This window comes from Chlamydotis macqueenii, chromosome 10 (genome assembly GCF_036417535.1).
Source record: "Chlamydotis macqueenii isolate bChlMac1 chromosome 10, bChlMac1.mat, whole genome shotgun sequence".
Lineage (NCBI taxonomy): Eukaryota > Metazoa > Chordata > Aves > Otidiformes > Otididae > Chlamydotis > Chlamydotis macqueenii.
This window is the reverse complement of record NC_141565.1, coordinates 1,988,300-2,006,788: the sequence shown is the minus strand read 5'-3', so window position 1 is coordinate 2,006,788 and position 18,489 is coordinate 1,988,300. Positions and strand designations below refer to the sequence as shown.

Genomic DNA, 18,489 nt, shown 5'->3' with positions numbered 1-18,489 from the left:
GGCTGTTCTGTGAATCACTGGGAACCACGTTAGGTATAAACAAATTAGAAGAGATTGTATGTGTCACATATAACTGTCAGACCTCCTGTTAGCTATGTAGAGTGATGTAATGAACATTAGCCAAAGTGAGAGGACTGTAAAAACTGCTTAAGATTTGGATGGTCTTTTTCAGTGGTAGTTTTGTATTAGAAATCTGTTGGGAGTTACATAATGTGTCTAGAAAAACAAACTCTTAATTTGCTGTTGAGACACTAATGCATGCTTTCTGGGAGATGGCCCTGCAATCAGTTTAATTAGCACTTAGAGTGCCTGTATCTGCAGGGACACATTATTCTTGTTAAAACTTCAAGAAGTGAGAATAGATGGAAGCTATTCTGGAAGAAAGATGATGTACCTGCCAGCAGCCCAGGCAGTACTGGCCTTGCTTACTGCTGGTCATCTGCCTTCTACTGGTCTGCCCCAGTGGGGACTGGGGCATAGTGGGAAGCAGTTTGCAGTGGACTGGGATTACACATGACCTCTGCAACACAGTGTGAGGTTTTAATAGTCCTAACAGTGCATTTGCCTTTGGCCAGTCATTGCTTTGTACTGGATTCTGCTGCAAATTAGATGCTTGGGGTATTGAAACCATGAATGTGAATATGCTGGGGAAGTGACACCTGAAACCACAGCTTCTGATGAGTAAGTTTCTTTTGTCTGAAGCATATCCCACCAGGGATTTAGGAGATCCTTGCTAACTCTACTGGGAATGCTGTAAATTATCTTTTTCGTAGGCAGCATCATTGCCTGTATTGGTGCTGTGAGAGTTGGTGGCACGCGGTGGCTTATTTCCAGCAATGATTAGCATGAAGTGCTATCATCACTGAGATACCGCACATTGTGTGATGGATTGTCTCCTACGCAGAAATGATCTGCAATAATTCAACTGACCAGTGAATGACATGTTGAAGTCTTGACACAAAGGGTTATTATGCTTGTTGCCAGTCACAGTCTTTACGAGTTTAATCCTTCACCAGATGGTTATTGATGCATGTGCCAGACTTGCAATATGAAAGCAGAATTTCCATGTCAAGTGCTAAAATAAGTTGGCAAATTATGAGATATTGCACTTGTTCCCTAGAGTCATCAGTGGAACATGAGTATATTTCAAACAAAGTAAAGGGATCATCTGAGGAAGCATTCTCATCTCACACAGATTAGGCAGAGCTTTACTGAAAACTGAGAAGAATCCTCAGTCATTGTCAAAGAAATTAACTGCTAGCAGTCCAGAGCTGCTCCCAACATACTCCATGTTCTGCAGAATATCCAACTCACCCTTACCATTATCCTTCCCAAGCAGGAGATTTAAACTTATTTTTTCTAAAGGACTGAACTGCCATACTGGACACATATTTCTGGGATGTTATTACATCAGCTTTTATAAGTCCATGTTTGGATTATTAATTGGGTAAGAAACTTCTCAAAAAATATACCTTCTTGGTATATAGGAAGGAGTTTGATCCCTTTAATACTGACTCAGTGCCACTGTAGGATGCAGTTAAACAAAGGTCCTTTTCTAGAAGGAAAAATAATTTCATAGAATCATATAATCACAGACTGGTTTGGGTGGGAAGGGACCGTTAAAGCCCATCCAGTCCAACCCCCCTGCAAGGAGCAGGGACATCTCCAACCAGATCAGGTTGCTCAGAGCCCCGGCCCACCTGGCCTGGAATGTTTCCAGGGATGGGGCATCCACCGCCTCTCTGGGCAACCTGGGCCAGTGCTCCACAACCCTCAGCTTAAAAAATGTGTTCCTTATGTCCAGTCTGAATCTGCTTCCTTCCATTTTAAAACCATTGCCCCTTGTCCTGTCACACCGGGCCCTGCTGAACAGTCTCTCCCCACCTTTCCTGCAGCCCCCTTTGGGCACTGGGAGCCGCTCTCAGCTCTCCCCGGAGCCTCCTCTTCTCCAGGCTGAACAGCCCCAGCTCTCTCAGCCTGGCCTCACAGCAGAGCTGCTCCAGCCCTCTGATCATCTTTCTAGAATCTTTCTGAATACTAGCATTTTTGTTTTCCTTGTTTCCTCTGAAATGTTTAGAGGATAAGGAGAGCTTGGAGATCTAGATCCAGTGAGATCTCTAGGCCTCTGTTAGAAAGTCAGCGATAGAGGTCTAAAAGTTCTCTGCAATCAGCAGGCAGTTCCCAGGGCAAACACATGTGAAAAGGTTTCCTGGTGTAAAGGACTTTGTACCGAATAGAAGCTATGAACATCTTTTTTGGTTTGGAAGGGACACTATCAAAAACAGTTGTAAGTCTCTTGAACTGCTTTCTTGCCATACCAAGTCTCGAAGTTGTTGAAGAAGCTGTAAAACATCCATGAGCTTTTCTTCCACCAGTGACAGCCTAACTCTCTCAGTCTCCAACATCTGCAGCTCCATCTTCAACAATTCGGTCTCCTCCAGCTTTTGCTGCAGTTCACCTAGCAACGGGCCTTTCATCTGGACAATGACACAGGGCGTTAAAAGCAGCTAATTTCCCCCCCTCATCTGGTAAATGTCAGTTCACTCCAGAAGGTTATTTTGAAAGGAAGTACATTTCTTTAACATACTACATAAAGTGAATAATCAGTAGTTGCTAGGAAATGTGATTCTATGCTTTGCGTTTGCACATAATGGCAGTTCATTCAACACTGGATGCAAACAGATCATTCAGAAATTTTAAGTACTGGCATTACTATTTCAGTTTCCTAATTCCTGTCGTCCTCTATAAAGCATAACTAATTTGTGTGCCCTCACCAAGATGGTCATATTTTTGTCTTGCAGCTCCTGCGTATCAATTATCTGTACACTCAGTGAAACAAGAAGGTAATTAGCTATTTTGTTCTAAGTATTTTGGTTTAAAAAAAAAGAAGAAAAATAAGATTCTGGTTCTGCAAAACACTGTCATGCTTGCTTGGTGAAGCACTGGTTTGCAGCTAAGCACAGAAAAGTCAGATTCAACAGGACTTTCGAACAATACAGAAATCCTGGGCAGGAGAGGTCTCCTCAGACCGGAACCTTCCCAAGCTGAGCTGGCCTGTCCACTGTCTCAGACCTCCCTGTCAAAAAACATTTAGGACTTGAAATGTTGCTTTTGCTTCAGTGCAAAATGTAAGCGACATGTTTTGACTACAGAGCTGCCACACCATTTGCAAAAGTAACTATCTTTGCTTGTCACAAACCCAGGCCTGTCGCACATACGTGGCCAAGTTGCTAAAAAGCGCCTGAAAAGCATCCGCTGGAAAATGCGTCACTGAAATATTAATTTTGGACCTTAGAGAGCACTGACAGATTTCAGGTTTATTAATAAAAGTGAACTTATCTCTCAATGGTTACTGTGCCCAGCATTCTGAAATGTTAAATTTTTTGTAATTTCTTGTTGCAAACACAATGTAAATATATTTATTAATAGTACACTGAGAAACAGAATCCTGGGATAAGCGCCAAGTTTGCTGGCTATGAGAATCCCTTTTGGTTGTCATCTTTTATCTTTATTGCAGTTCTAAAAATAACTAAGGAGAGAGTTGAACTAGAAAAGCTGAAGGCCTTCATATGCACACTATTTAAGAGATTTTTTTTTTTTTTTTGTGGAAATTTGGATCATTTGAATAGATAGGAAGGAACTTCAGTTCCCTAAACTACAAGTGTCATCAGAGTGAAAAAATAAAACAATCCCTGATCCACACTGAGCCTTCTAGAAAGTCATCTTAGTTTCTGACAGTGCTAAAAGTAAGTATTAGTAAGCGCTTATTCGCTCATCAGATGGAAATCAGCCTGTTTCATTAGCTCTTCGGGAGCTTTGCCTTGTGAGGCCCTGCAGCTCCTCTGAGCTACGCAACAGCTACCGAAGTCTGGATCACTTAATCTGGCCCATCTGCCAAACAATGATTTCAGCCTGAAACAGCGCTTTTAGCTGGAGAGCCAGCTTTGTTACCACCAATGTGTCCGACTGCGACCTAACAAATACGCGAGAGGCTGTGGGGGGTCTTCAATGAATTCAACATGTGGTTTCCTTTACTGGATTGCAGATTGCCCTGCATTGCAAATACCGCCTGGCGTAGATATGTGCTAAACATGTGAAGGAGTCATGTTCCTGTCAGCTGAGGCAGTGTCATATCAAATATAAAAAGGTCACTATTTTTAAGCATAAAATAGACTTTCCCGATGCAATTAGACAGATGCTCATGGGAATTCCTAACAGGTGCCCGTCTACCCTGGTCCTGCACCTCTAACATCACTTATCTCCTGCTTTTAGCTGCTGCTTTAGTCATGCTGGCAAACCTGCCGTTCTTGGAAACTGCACAGGGCCTCCTCTGTCCTCTGCTGGGTGTCACTGAAGGGCTGTAGGCTGGGCAGCGGGTCTCCCAGACAAACACGAATAGGAGAAGTACAAACTTCTCTCTTGAGTATGCCGGCCACGTGAGTTTTCCATAACTGCTCAGTGTCATGACCAACTGCTTAGTTCGTATGGCCAGCGCAGGCAATAGTTGAAGACAGTGGCCCAGTGTGCCATTAAAACATTCTCCCAGATTGTTTTCCCTAGCTACGTTCCATCTAGCACCTGCTCTTGAACATTTGCATTAAGATAATGACCATAGTTAAGCATAACATATTTTTAAAACTTAGGTACTGAGGAGGGATGGTCAATAGTTAAGTGACAGGGCTCAGAGGAGTGGGTTTTGGTTTTAGCTCTGCCAAAGTCCTCCAGCAGAGCCTGATTTTGGGTCTGTGCCTTGTTTGTGAAATGGAAATACTACCTTGCCAGATACCAGTTTTGAGAAGTCAGCTGCCAATATCCAACCTTCTTATAACAGGAGGTGAATGCCACGGGGAAAATCTGAGCTCTGGAGTACTGTGTACAAATACATCTAGGACAATGAATAACTAATATGCAAAAATCCCTTAAGGAATGTAAAAGAAAAATTATTCTGTGGTATTTTCTACAAAAGTTAAGGAGACTCTCATATTAGAGCCATTTTTACAGGCAATAAACCTGAGAAACGTTTTCAAAACGGGAAGAAAACAGTAACAGAATGGCAGAACGAAGTGCTGAACTATGCTGTGCAATTTATTTTTTAAATCATTTCGCCCTCAAAGGACTGGAAGGTGGCAAATGTAGCACCATTTTTTAAGAGAGGCTGCAGAGATGATCTGAGGAACAGAAAATCACCTCAAGAGTATCAGAAATTGTCAGGCAAATTGATAGGAACTGGAATGGAGGGGGCTTGGTGAATGCACAGTTCACCAAGTAAACACAGTGAAGAATCCATTAGATGTCTTTGAAAGGGTCTATGAATATATAGGAATCATGTTAATTCACTTGATAGAGTGTATTTTGAACCTGCAAAAAGCTTTTGGTAAAATTCATCACCACAGATTTAAAAAAAAAGTAACTACCACAGGGCAGTAGTGCAGATCCTGCCATGGTTGAAAGGTTGAAAGCTGGGGACAGAGCACGGAGTAACAGCCCAGGACTGGAGTGACAGACCTCACAATGGAGGCAGAGAATCCTTAGGGTCTCACAAGGAGCTGGGTTAAGACCTGAGCTGTTCAGCATATTCATAAATGAATTTTTTTTTAAAAGGTGACTGTCAAAGTGTTTAAGTTTGCTCTCAATGTAATTTTTTTTTTGGAGGAGTAATCAAAACTAAAGCTGCCTGTGAAGAATTACAGCAGGAATTAATGATGTTGAATAGCTATGGGCAGTAAAAGATCAGAAGAAATTCACTGTCAGTAATGCAAGGTAAGGTACACAACATCGTACATACGCAGTGATGATGACTGCCACTCGGGAAGGAGATCTAGAAGAGCTGTCATCTGAACATAGCTCAGTGGTTAGAGACCAAAGATGCACACTAGGAGCTATTGGGAAAGGAACTAGGGACAAAACAGAAACTATGATTATGCCATGAAGGGCTTGCATTTGAATACTAAGCACGTTTTCAGTTCTTCTCATTCAAAAAGGGTAATAGGGCTTGAAAAGTACATGGAAGAATAAAATAAAGTAACAGGAGTACGTAGTGGTTTCTGTACCAAGAGAGCTGAGGCAGCCTGGGAGTGGTGATATTTCTGAGGCAGTGTTTCTGGTGGTAAAAGTCTGTAAAATTATGAGGGAAAGATCATTTGCTGTTTCCCAAGCACAAAAACGAGATGACGGTGGGTGAACAAGCAGCAGGTTTAAAGCTAACAAAACCAAATTCTCAAACCCTCTTCCTTTCTAACTAGTATGTGGGAGTCCTTGCCTGGAGACACCAAAAGCATCACTAGCTTTAAAGAAAGAAAAGGTAAATTAATGGTAAATAGCTCCAGTACTGGCCATTAAATATGATACTCCATGCAACATCCAGTTCAAGATGTGTCTGTCCCTAGTGTATGGGGAACCAGCTGAGTCATACCAAGAGGAAAATTCTCTGTACTCTTTCTCATTGCTTTTCTCTAAGCAGCTGCTGCTTGCCATCAGGCGCGTTATACTAGGATCACCTTTTCATTTGACCCTGTGTGGCAGGTCATGAACTAATTGTCTTTTTAATTAAGCTGACAGTTTGCATGTGAGCTTTTATAGAAAGTCAATGGCATTTCTTTGCAACACTGTAACTGGCAGCATATCACTTTATTTTTAGAATTCACTCACATTTCCTCTAACTATTATCCCCAGGTCCTGACACCATCATCACCCTGTCTTCAGTAGAAACTACTTTTAAATGTTCGGTTGTTGGAAAGCAGATCTAGACATGTCAGATTTCAGAACTGTTTTTATCCCCTGGTTTCACAGTCTTAGACTGAAGCAATTATTAATTGGTATTTGAGAGTGTTGCTCTTCACTTGCCTGCTGAGTTTGTTGCATGTTAGCTTTGTTGTTATTTGTCTAATTTTCTGCATTGAGCAGGTCCAAACAGAAGTATATAGAGCAATGTACAAAGTAGTTTTGTCAGGTGTTCAGAGAAAGTGTTCTTGGTGGTTTATTTATTAAGGCAATACACTTGTTCATGAGTTAGATGAGAGAGAGCATTTCTCAGTCTTCCAATTTGCTTTGTGTTGATTACAGGAACAGTCACCTTTTTTGAAAGGAATTACTTATTACTTGTCTGCTTTGTAGCATCAAAAAATCCCTGTAACTGCACACATGATATAAATACTGGCTAAATAAACGTAAGAAGGTTTAAGAATAATTTTCTAACAGGCTGAAAATTATTCATCCTACCGATTTTAAATTCATGTCACAGTGGGTTGGCACTCTGTCTTATTCACTTCCCTGCTTCTCTGTAAATCAAGAGCAACAGATTCCATTTCTGTCCTGGCATTTTGTATTAACGTATCGATAATGGCACATTTCTGAACAAGGTGCACAGAGCTAATATGCATCAGCACAGACTAAAAATAAGGCAATATGATACTGCCAAAGAAGATCAGTACCTCTGAATGGAAAAAAAGAAAAAGAAAGCTGACACCATCTACAGGAAGGTAGTGAAATACTGATAAAAATCAAAGGATGGCAACATGCAGAGAAGTTAAATATTTTACTCTTACTTTAAATAGTTTAGTGATTAACATAGTCCTTCCAAAACTACTGAAATCCGCTTAAAGAAGGGGTGTAAAATACTGAACAAGCATTATCTGAACCCTTAAGACAAAGCAGACCAAAGCAATGCCTATGATGGCCTATTTTTGTTTCACAGAAAGGTGGGTAGCATTTAAATTCTGTCCATCAGGGGCTGAAGTCTGCAATGTTTAAATAGTAAGGTCACATGGGACCACTAGGCTTTGAGGCCTTTAACTTCTCTGCTGAAGAAAAGTCGAACATGCTGCTAAGCCTGAGAACTATTTTTAAAATTTATAAATATATCAGTTTAAGCTCGAGAACATGCCAGAGTAAACTCAATTATTTTCTCTGAAGGATTGCAGAATGCATCACAGTCAGGTGGAGGGATTTCTTGAAAAATTACTATGCTCCCAGAGGAGCTTGGTGTCCTAGGACACATGGAGTGTTTCATCCACAGCTGAGGACCCCCTGGAAGCTGCCTATAGTAACCCTGCAGCACTATCAGTCCCAAACACAGCATCAGTGAACATCTCAAACCACTTAAGTAAGTGGAGGTTCAGGTAGGAGCCAGCCTGGAAATGCAGGTGTTACAGGAAAGCGTGAGATGTTTGAGCTGACAAACTAATGGCACGGTGAGAAACACCGGCAACAGAGAGCAGAATGACCGGAGTAAAATATAAATGTGTATGGATATAAATGCAGCTACTTAGAGATATATAACTAACTCTGTCACACTCTGCTTGGCACCTGTTACCTCTTCCATATTTGTTTCCAGTTTCTTCACTTCATGTCCTTTAAGCTCAAGCTGTTCAGTTAGTTGTGTGATCCTCTCTGTGAGCTCCGCAGGGGCTGTATCGCAGCCATCAGGATTGGTGGGCTCTAAGTAAGACGTTAGCTTTTTCCATGTTTTTTCATCACATCTATATATACATTTAAAAAAAAAAAGTTAGTGAGACCTCATGATGAAGGTGTATGTTTGTAAAAGCTGGTTTTCCTGCAAAACTCGTGGCAGCGCAGATCAGAAATTAGTATCCTAGCTGACACTGCTGAGGGTTGTTCCCAAGAGCTGTAAAAAGGCAAAGGGGCCCACTGATTTTGCTGTATAGTGTTACTGCTTTCTACTGAAGCCATGGTGCCTTCAGGTCATGAAATAATCTTTACAAAGGGTTCAAATAGCATTAATCTCAGAAACCTACCCACTGCCACAGCAAGGGAGCTTGGTCAATGTTTTCTTCATTTGGTCCACCTGAGGTGGCTGGTCTCCTGCCCACTTCTCCTCCTCTTCATCAGAAGCAGCCTGGCCCTCCACGGAACGGAACAGCTGATCCTCTGCTGGAGAAACCAACAGCCGCTTAGCAACAAAACAACAACCCCAACGGCTGCAGCTGAAACTCCTGAGACTGAGACAGAAGTGAGGTTTTAAAAACCCCAGTGTAACATGCTGCAGGGTCCTGCAGCATCCATGGGAAGGGCCTTTAAAGCTGAGGCAAAGGTGCCTCAGCAAAGATCATTATTTTAAGAGTCTTGAATGCTTCAACACTTTCATGCAGGTAATTTGTAGCTGTTTCCTTTAAATTCTTTTAAGTAGCTATAGTGTAAGGATAAGTGTGAAGGATTGGTGTGTTATTGGGGAGTGCAGTTACTGTTCATTTATACAATTGAATTAGACTTTTATACTATGCAATTGTACTTTTCAAGATGAATAAAAAACCATTGTACTGTGTAAGTTTTCTTTTTTTTTTTTTTGCATAGTCATTGTACCAGCTGAACACATATTGGGAGTGCAGGAATTTGAGATAAAGGTTCTCTAATTAATTCCCTTGCTGTGTTTTGTAGAGACAGTGATTTTAATATATAAATATGATTTTAGACCCATAGCTATCTAATGTTTAGTTACATCTTTTTTACCTCAACTTATTATCTACTCACATGCCAAATAAATTATAAATGAACTGTCTACAATACATGTAAACGTACATGAACCATTGTAGCAACACTTCAATACTTTTTTAGCTGTATCTTATAAAAACTATTGCATTTAACTGCTTTTTATCATAAGAATATATTTACTGGGACTCAGGATTGTTACAATGCTTGTAACTTACAGGGAGTCTTTGGAAACAGAGGATGGAAAGCACTGGCAACATCTTTATTCAGAACAGTAATTTTGAGCTAACATCAGGTTAAGCCAGTGTCAATTTTGTAATTATTTACCTTAATCACTGTTAGTTAATTAAACAGGTTTAATGAATTTTAACAAGTCAAATGCTGCTATTTCTTCAAACACTGAAACACATTTGACTTTGGGTAGCATTACAAGTGTTGGGCATATTTGGGTGATTCAGCACAGGTGTGTGCAAGGCGACGAGTCACCATATGACTTGTTAGTGCAATTTTCATTCCAGTCACATTTAATGTGCCTCATTTATAGGTTATCGTGTTCAATAATTTATTGCCTATGCAGGACCAAAGCTTAGTTATATGTAGTATTGTTCCATAATTAAAGAATGAACGTCTGTATTTTCATAACAGTCCTTACACTGGACAAACTAATTTTATATAAGCGCTTTGTTTCCATGAGGCTGTGCGTGCCCAAAAGAAAAAACAAGGCAAGACTTTCTGTTTTCAGTCTGTGATACATTAGTAGTGACCTTTTTCTGTCATCATTTATGTTCTTGCCATAGGAATTCAAAGGGATAATGGTCAGAGTTCACAACTGTTGCAGCAGCCATGAGAACTGATCGCCCAACACTATAGATTCCTGGAAGAGCTTCAAACTGGTATGTTTAATCCAGTACATTAATTGCGGCATCTGGCACAGCAGATGCTCAGATTAGATTTTTGAAAATAGAGGAAAAGGCACATGCATCTCAAGCTGTCTCTGTGCTAAGGTATCAAAGACACTTGTAATGTTTTGACTGTGTATGCAAAAGAGATGGTATCTTACATCCCGCTTGCAGGTTAGGATTAGGAGAACTGGAAAGCAGAGAGGAAAAGCAAAACTTCTTATGCATCTCTTTTAACTTAAAGCCAATATTTTATTAAAATTCTTCTACTAAGCTAATATTTTTAAAAAATATTCTGTCAGTAGAATCACAGAGCACTTTATTATTGTGATATTTAGGCATTAATTTGTAAGCTAACTAATGTAGAATAACTTACCCAATTCCATTGATGCAAGTGCTCTTCTGCTCTAAGAAAAATATTTATTAAAGTATATCTAAACAATTCTGTACCTAGATTTATTTCTCTAGTATACATGGGTTTATCTCAGACACTCACTTTTTTTTATTATTTGTTCAACTTTCTGCGTTATTTTCCTTTTCTGCCTAACTAATCCTTTTTATTTGATGGAACACTTTCACATTTTTAAATCTATAAACCCGTAATTTATTTGCTTGAAAAGCTTTTGCTAAAAAGCTGTTTGTACTTGAAATATGGGTAGTGTAGGTTAGACATGGAAACTGGGAGCTGGCAAAGTGTCTGCTTAGATAAAAATGTTTGTAAAAGCAGGTTTATTTTATAAGTCTAACCACATAGAGAACATGCTACTAACAAACCACTGAAGTGAAAACATTAAGTCGAACTTACCAAACTTTGCATTTGCTGTCTACTTGGCATGTAAACCACTACCCAGGGGGTGTGCATGGGGAAATATATATATTAAAAAAAAAAGTTTGGCTTCTTAGATAGCTATCTTGTGTCTCCTCATTACAGCAGCGAAATGACCCCTTCCCAAATGGCTGTTTCTTTGAGAGTTTGTGTAACTGTCTGCTCTGCGAAAGCCTAGTCGAGGTTATTGGTAGTGAGAGGCAGCCTTGGCAAACGCAGTGGTTTTGGAAGCCTTTCAAAGAATGCTTCGTGCAGCCCCATGAGAAATCGCAAGTGTGCAACGTTATGGCAGCAGTTAGTGCTCCATGTGCTAAACAGGTTGGACCTCTTTGGGGTTACTGAAGTGGCCAGGATGTTTCCAAAGAGTGTGACTGTACAGAATATTAACTGCAAATGGTTTCCTTGGAAATTATTATTTTAGCTGAAGTTCTGAGTTTTTATTTACAAAGAAATGAAAACTTCATACTTTTAAGCCAGGAAAAAGGTTTTGGCGAGTTGAACCCTATGGAAAAAAAAACAGTTTAAAATTATAGCTCTAAGTGATATGTTCAGTCTTTTATTAAACATAAAATTATGTGGGGCATGAGAAGTAGAAAGCTGAGATACTACCTTCTATTTAGGTCTAAGATTTCAAGATTCATTAAGATTGGTTTGTGGCTTTGGTTTAATATCTGAATTGGTTTTTCTGCTGAGTATCTTACAAACTAGTGAGGAAATAAAGTAAGTGGTTGGATACCATTCTCAGAAATCCCAGCTCCACCTGTGGGAGATCGTCGATCTTGTTGCACAGCAGACGGGCAGTATCTTCCATTCGGTAAGGCTGCTCCCTCTGTCTGCTCTGGCCTGCTTCCTGAGGGAACCTGGGATCTCAGAATTTTCGACCTGGAAAAGAAGGGCAAAATAAAGTTAACTTGTAGGAAATCTCAAAAAACAAGGTGAATGCACACAGCGTAGCACGTGAATGATCAAATGAAATTGTTCAGACTTGCTGTAGGGTGTTTGCCTTCAGTGCCTGTAAAATTCAACCCTCGAGGCCTGCGTTCGATTGCTCCACTGAGAATCAACGGAAGGTGGATTTCAGCTCTTCTCAGATTTCAATAATAAGAACTAAATGTTACTTATAGCTTTCAGTTCAGGTCAAAGACATCTAGAAAATATATATGGAAGCAGTCTACTCTAGCTATAAACTCCCTTCTCCACTGACAGCATGCTTTGTTTTTATCATGGGGACTCTTTTGTAATGTAGTAAGAAACTCAGTTCTGTTGGGTAAATGGCAATGTGGCATACCCATCCACACACGGAAGGCTTCTGTCAAACATTCCCTGAGGTAGGGATAAGCTGCCTCTCAGGTATGGAGCTAAATGAACATCAGGTCCAGTCCATTACAAGCTTGTGTACATTACATGTGTATGTTGTGTAATGTAATATTATATATTTTGTATAGAGTACATTTCCATAGTTTCCTTTTTTTACTATTTAGAAAATAGTTTCTTTCAGTAGTTAAATCAGGATATTTTCTTATTTAGACTGTATAATAGCATGGTTATACTTTTCCCAGTAGGAGCTGTCTTGTAATTCACAAAGAATCTATATGCAGAAGAAAGCAAACTAAATCCAGGACTTTTACAGTAAATTAAGTTCCCTCCAAATTCTTTCTAAGATTAGTTTTGGTCTGGTAAATATTGAATACTTCTTGTACTTAACATATTAAATATTCATCAACAAAAAGTGAGAGTTAAAACATTTAGCAAATCAGTCCTTACTGAAACAAGTTGTAGAACGTGATCCTTTTGTACAAATCTAAATCCTTCCTGCCTGTAAACTGAACTACTGCTAGAAACAGGACTTCAGATGTAGGAATAGAAAAGCTGGTGCCAAGTTTGAGATAAGTATCACAGAGAGCTTTTGTTTAATCTAACCCAGCTGCTGTCAGTTCCTGAAGAGCCACACCAACACTAGTTCCCTTGTTGCTTGTGGAAGTATACCAAATAACTAAGATCACGAATTTAACAGCAACAAAAGTCATTATTTCAAAATATCCATAGAGACAGAAGCTGAGGTAAACCGTGCTTAGGACAAGCACTTTTACCCCCTTGAGTAGAGCTGATTGCATAAAAACTAATGACGTATTTCACTTACAATTTATGTTATTATTTAGCGTAGCAACAATTGGATTTCCTGTAAAGTTAAGGGAAACAGCAGTCTCCAGAATGGAGCCTGGCTTGTCATTTAGCTTTGTTAGTTCTGGAACAAAAAGAATTAGAAAGTAGTGCACAAATAGCAAGCACTATTAAGCTTGGGCGTACAAGATGGGGGCTCCTGGAGCTTCAGTGTTCTAGACAGTTACTGTGGAATATAGTAGTACTTGTTTTCACAAGAATGTTATGTTTTGTTCTGAAACATGCTGATTTCCTTCATTTTAAGACAAAAATATTTTGGAATCTGGTACTTAATAAGAATTCTTTACAATATCTTGAGGACTGTAGGTGGTAGTGTGCAGATCGTTCTCTTAGTTTTGAGCTGCAGTACAATTTAGATCTGTTTGGATTTCAGAGGTTTCTAGAGTTAGTTCACATACTACAGAGATGTTGACATTTCAGTGAATATTTATTGTAGTTTCAAAGTGGGTTAGGATTTTAACCCATAAAACATTGTGAATATTCAAGTATCATGAAAATATTTTCTGGCAAAAGAGGGTAAATGCTGGGATGTTTAATGGGAGAGCTGCTGGTGGTATTGACTTCTTACATCTGGCAGCCTGGTTTCAGTTTGGCTTGCAGTCCAAGGAACATTAAGAAGTTTGGTGGAAAAAAACAATCCTTCCCATAAAATTCAGGACTCAGAATAGCTAACTCCCTCCACTTAGATGAGATTCAAGACAGACCTAACTAATAGCTTTCACTTCTCTGTAGTTCTTGTAAGGGAACTTAGAATTAGTTGCTGAAATACAAAGTAAAAACTCTGATAATTCTGTAGTAATTTTCTTGAGTGGACTTTATCAGCTCCCTCTTAATGTGGATAAATTAAGGGGTCCATACAGATGGATGTTTTGTTAGGTCTTTCTGACCAATATATTGATTAAAGACAGCCATGTCTGTCTCATTTGAAGATATTCATCTGGGAAACTAGAAAGAAATGGAAGTTTTGAGCGAGGGTGTTCAGACCCAAGTGCTCCAGAATTTAAATCTTGGTTTTGGTAGAGGCTCTATCATTTGCATCGAATCACATTGTGATTCCAATGGAAGAAATACAGTAAAGTTACTGTGCCTTATACCCTAAATGAGAAGGCAACACAGACTAAGATACAGCCCTGTTTCCTAGAACCATGCATGGGAATTTTTTTGAGGTGTTTAGGAAAGGGGCAGATTCTAAATGTGCATGAAGGAACATGTGGTCAGACTAGCTGGGATTTCGGAGCTCATCCATGCCAGATAAAAACAAAGGAAAAAAGCAAGCAGCAGCATGAGTAGATACACAAGTTTTAAAAAAAACCAAGAGATATTTTGTATTTGATCAGCTAATATATAATGTGAAGGATCCATTGGAAATAACAAAACTGGAGATCTGTCGTTTTGGTCCATCTTGCCAGGAGTCCAGTATAATGTGATGCTGGGCACTGGTTTATCCACAGTAGTGACCAGGGAAGGTGACAGGAAAGGACAGGACCAACAGCCCAGGGACAGGGGTAGAGGGAGGGGGAATGTCCTCTGCAATAGAGTTGCAAAGGAGAGATGTATAAACATGGTTGGTTTTCATTCACGTCAGCCAAAAGCAGTTTAAGGCAATAATCTGCCAGGTTTGGTGCCAGAGATGGGGAGGCAGAGCTGAAGATCTTTTTGGCTATCCAGAAATTGTGAGGAGGAGCAGGGGGCTGCTAGTAGTTCATGTAGCTGCAAGGGCAGACTTACCATTCCCTTAAATTGTAACTAGAAACTAAACAGGTTCTCCTCAGAATCGTTGCACCGCACTAGAAGGGCAGCATTAGGGATACTAATGCATCTTTGCAGTCTGTTGGAAGAAAGGGACCGTTTCCTCCTTTTAATTTTGCTGTAAATATAGGATCCTACTTTGGAGAATATTTTATATTTCTGACTGGATTGTCTCTGTTTTTTGAACTTTAAAGAAGATGCAGCCAAACAGTACAGAAGATGTTAATTCTTAGGGTTGCTTCATTCTCCTTAGTTCACGTTGTTGGAGTGCACGGCGCCTCATCCTCATTCTCAAGTGAGGTGACAGGCGTGAGTGCAGTCATGGTGATACTCTTTGGTAGCAGAACAAGGAAAAACCATGATCCCCTAATTTCTTATCATGTATTTAACCACAATGTCATGGTTTTATTTATTTATTTATTTTCCTATCGAGGAGCTTTTAATTGCCTTTAATGCCAAATCTGCACTTTTAATTTTCAACTGGCAGAGGCTTCAGGGTTTAAAGAGGAGCATAATGAAAGAGGCCAAGCGGTATGCTTGTGCTGTCACGGTAAATGCTAAAAGGAGGAATCTTCACTCATCCTTAAACATAGGTTTAATTATTTTCTCATTGGTATTCATACAGCATCAAATAGGTCTTCATAAATGAGGAGAAGAGTGAATAAACAGCACGTTTGTTGAGGGCAAAGATCAGAGGGGAAGGCAGTGCTGAAGGTGCCTGGGAAGCGTTTGTGTACAGTGCAGTGTGGCGAGGCTCCCATGGAGACAGGCAAACAGTCCACATGCATTTCAGAGCCTTTGTGCCGAGGATAATGGGCAGCTGGAGAGAAGGAAAACTGAAGAGGGGAGAGTTTGCAAAGTACTGGACCTTAAAGTAATGTCCATGACTAATTGGCTTTTAATTGGCACTCCTGTTATCGAAACTTCTAGCTGCAGCAAAACCCACCTGCTTCTGGCATGAAACAGATCTTTAACTGAAATAATTCCTGACAAATCATAAAATAACTCGGAGGAATTACTTAGCTTTGCGTTCATTGACGTTCAGCTAATCTCTTGTAGGGACACATTTGGAGCAGATCAAACAGCCAAGTGAATATGTACATTGCCCTAAGTATGGTTACACAAGCTAAGCTAGAACTTATTTTGAAAGTGTTTTTTAACTTGTGTTTTTTAACCAATCACCAAGGTGTGATTTTTTAAATTTGTGTACTATTTTACCCAAACTGTCAGAGTTCAGAGAACTCACAACAGTTTCAGTTTTGGCTTATCCCTACAGGAAATTACAGCGTTTAGAAGGTGTGCATATTGTCGATTTATTTATGACTTTTCATTTAATGTTCAGATCAGATGTTTTCACACTTGGAGCTAAGTGTCTGTGTAGGTTTTCTGAATGGATCTGGCTTTGGTTGGTGCAGTAAGCTGTGAATGTCTCACCCAGTGGAAATCGTATGAATGAACTTTCTAAGATCAGTTCAGACTTTAAATTGCTTAATCTCAGGTTTTAAATCTGAGATTTTATCTGTAAAGCATAAAATATAAATTTTTAATATATGAATTTTTAGTAGCTATAATAAAGATGACTAAATACCCTGGATTCATACTGAAATAAGAAGTTTGTAGCTAATGAGCCTCTATAATACCAGTTACAGTTCTGGGAGGTTTCCTGTTATTGGCTGATAATTTTTATTTTCTTGCCAAAATCACCATCCTCTAGACAAAAAAAAAATAATTTTGCTGATTGCAATGTGTTTTCTTGTAGAATCTTTCCATCTTTCTGCACATTGTATACAAACAGGCAAATCTCGCAATGGTACTGTCACATGTAACTATGCCTTGCTGTCATGCAGTGCGCTTCCCATGATGATTTCATGCATTTTTGAGACAAGACAAACCTTTCTGCAGACATAGTGAAATTACACAATAGAAACGTGCCTTTTATTGTCCGCACTATCCCATTCCAAAGAGCAAATTCGGTAAGCTCAGATTGTTTGGGGGAAATTGTTTTTCAGAAATTAGCTACTCTTAGTAGATGTCTTTATTGTTCATTTGTCAAGTGCTTTCTTGTTACCCCACTTCTTAGAATCTGAGATCAGATTAGAAAAACATATTTCCTGGGTGGTACCTTGGTGTTCCTGATATTTTTGATTCTCAAAGATTTAGATGCAAAGATCTTCTCTTGCATATTGCTTTCCCATGCCATTTGAATTGAATTTCTCACAATCCAAATGTTTCTTAGGCTGATCTTTTAGGTTTCAGGTAAGCAAGAATAACAGAAGTAAATACATTTTCTAAAAGGCCCTGTATCTCCTTTGTCTGGAGCACTGACTGTTTTTCTAAGAGCTCTGAAGTACTGAACATGCTCCAGTCCATGGCCATGAAGAAATACATAAAACTTGGCCAACACTTGTGAATCTCTGTTGATGCTAGGCAAGCTAGCACTAACAACCAAGAATGGAGTCAGGAAGACTTTTCCCTTTTCCACCCTCAGTGCTCTCCCTGACAAAGACACTAACACAGGGAGTGGCGGCTTTGACAAACAGGAAAGACCAGACGAGCTTTTTAGGCCTGAAAGAGTAGTTCCAAATAAATGTGGAAGACTGGAAGACTTATTTCTTATCATTTCTCTCCTTTAACACCTTGCTCCTATTCTGCATCTTCTCATACCTGGTCATATATGCTCTGAGTTGTGCAAGTGCTTGTGCTGCTATGAACTGGTTTTATGAAGTGAGGTGTGTTTAAAATCTCATCCCTCTTGTTTTTGGAGATAAATTTAAAATTTAAATTAGTATATATCCCTAAGAATTGCATTTTTAGGGGATGGCAAAATACAGCGCTGTGACAGGAGCGAGCGCGTGGAGAGACCTTTCAGTCAGGTTTTACTGCTGATGGAAACGTGATGGAATTACGTCCTGAATAGGTACAGTGTTTAAAGTGAGAATGAGAATTAGAGCAACAGCAGACTTGAACATGGAGAAAGGAGACAGGATTGGGGTGGAGATAAAGGGACAGAAGATGAAATATGCAGAAAAAAGTGCTTAAGGGCCAAACACACTCCCTGATAAAATCTAGGATGCTATCCAAGTTCTTGAAGTCTTCCATTACTGTCCTATCAGTAAATGTTTGGGAGAACCATCCACAAATGAGTTTCTCCTCCCTCCTGTACTGCAGGTCCACGTGGAAGAGGATAATTTACTGGGCTGTCTGTTGCTCAGAGCAGAAATCTATGCAAAGAATGTAGAGAATCTGACCCTCTTGGTAGAAGACACAGCTGCCAGGATGAAGCTACCTGATACAAATTCTCGTGGTTTTGGTTGTTTAAGGTTCTTGACTCACAAGATATCAGGAGATTGCCTTAACCCCTGGAGCACATGCATTACAATACAGTTATTA

The 18,489-nt window shown here is 39.7% G+C and overlaps 1 protein-coding gene across 6 annotated transcripts in view; it reads right to left on the bottom strand.

Annotated features, from left to right (window-relative positions):
• The window catches only part of EFCC1 (EF-hand and coiled-coil domain containing 1), a 51,723-nt gene that overhangs the window by 3,006 nt on the left and 30,228 nt on the right, over positions 1-18,489 (bottom strand). The window contains exons 3-6 of one of the 6 annotated variants that reach the window (XM_086755257.1): positions 11,906-12,051; positions 8,754-8,886; positions 8,293-8,477; positions 2,319-2,470 (exon numbers count right to left, since the gene is read on the bottom strand). In XM_086755257.1, coding sequence (XP_086611383.1) covers positions 2,319-2,470; positions 8,293-8,477; positions 8,754-8,886; positions 11,906-12,051 — 616 coding nt within the window. Of the gene's footprint in view, positions 1-2,318; positions 2,478-8,292; positions 8,478-8,753; positions 8,890-11,905; positions 12,052-18,489 lie in introns of all 6 variants that reach the window. The other 5 variants (XM_086755260.1, XM_086755256.1, XM_086755259.1 and 2 more) reach the window with 5 other exon arrangements.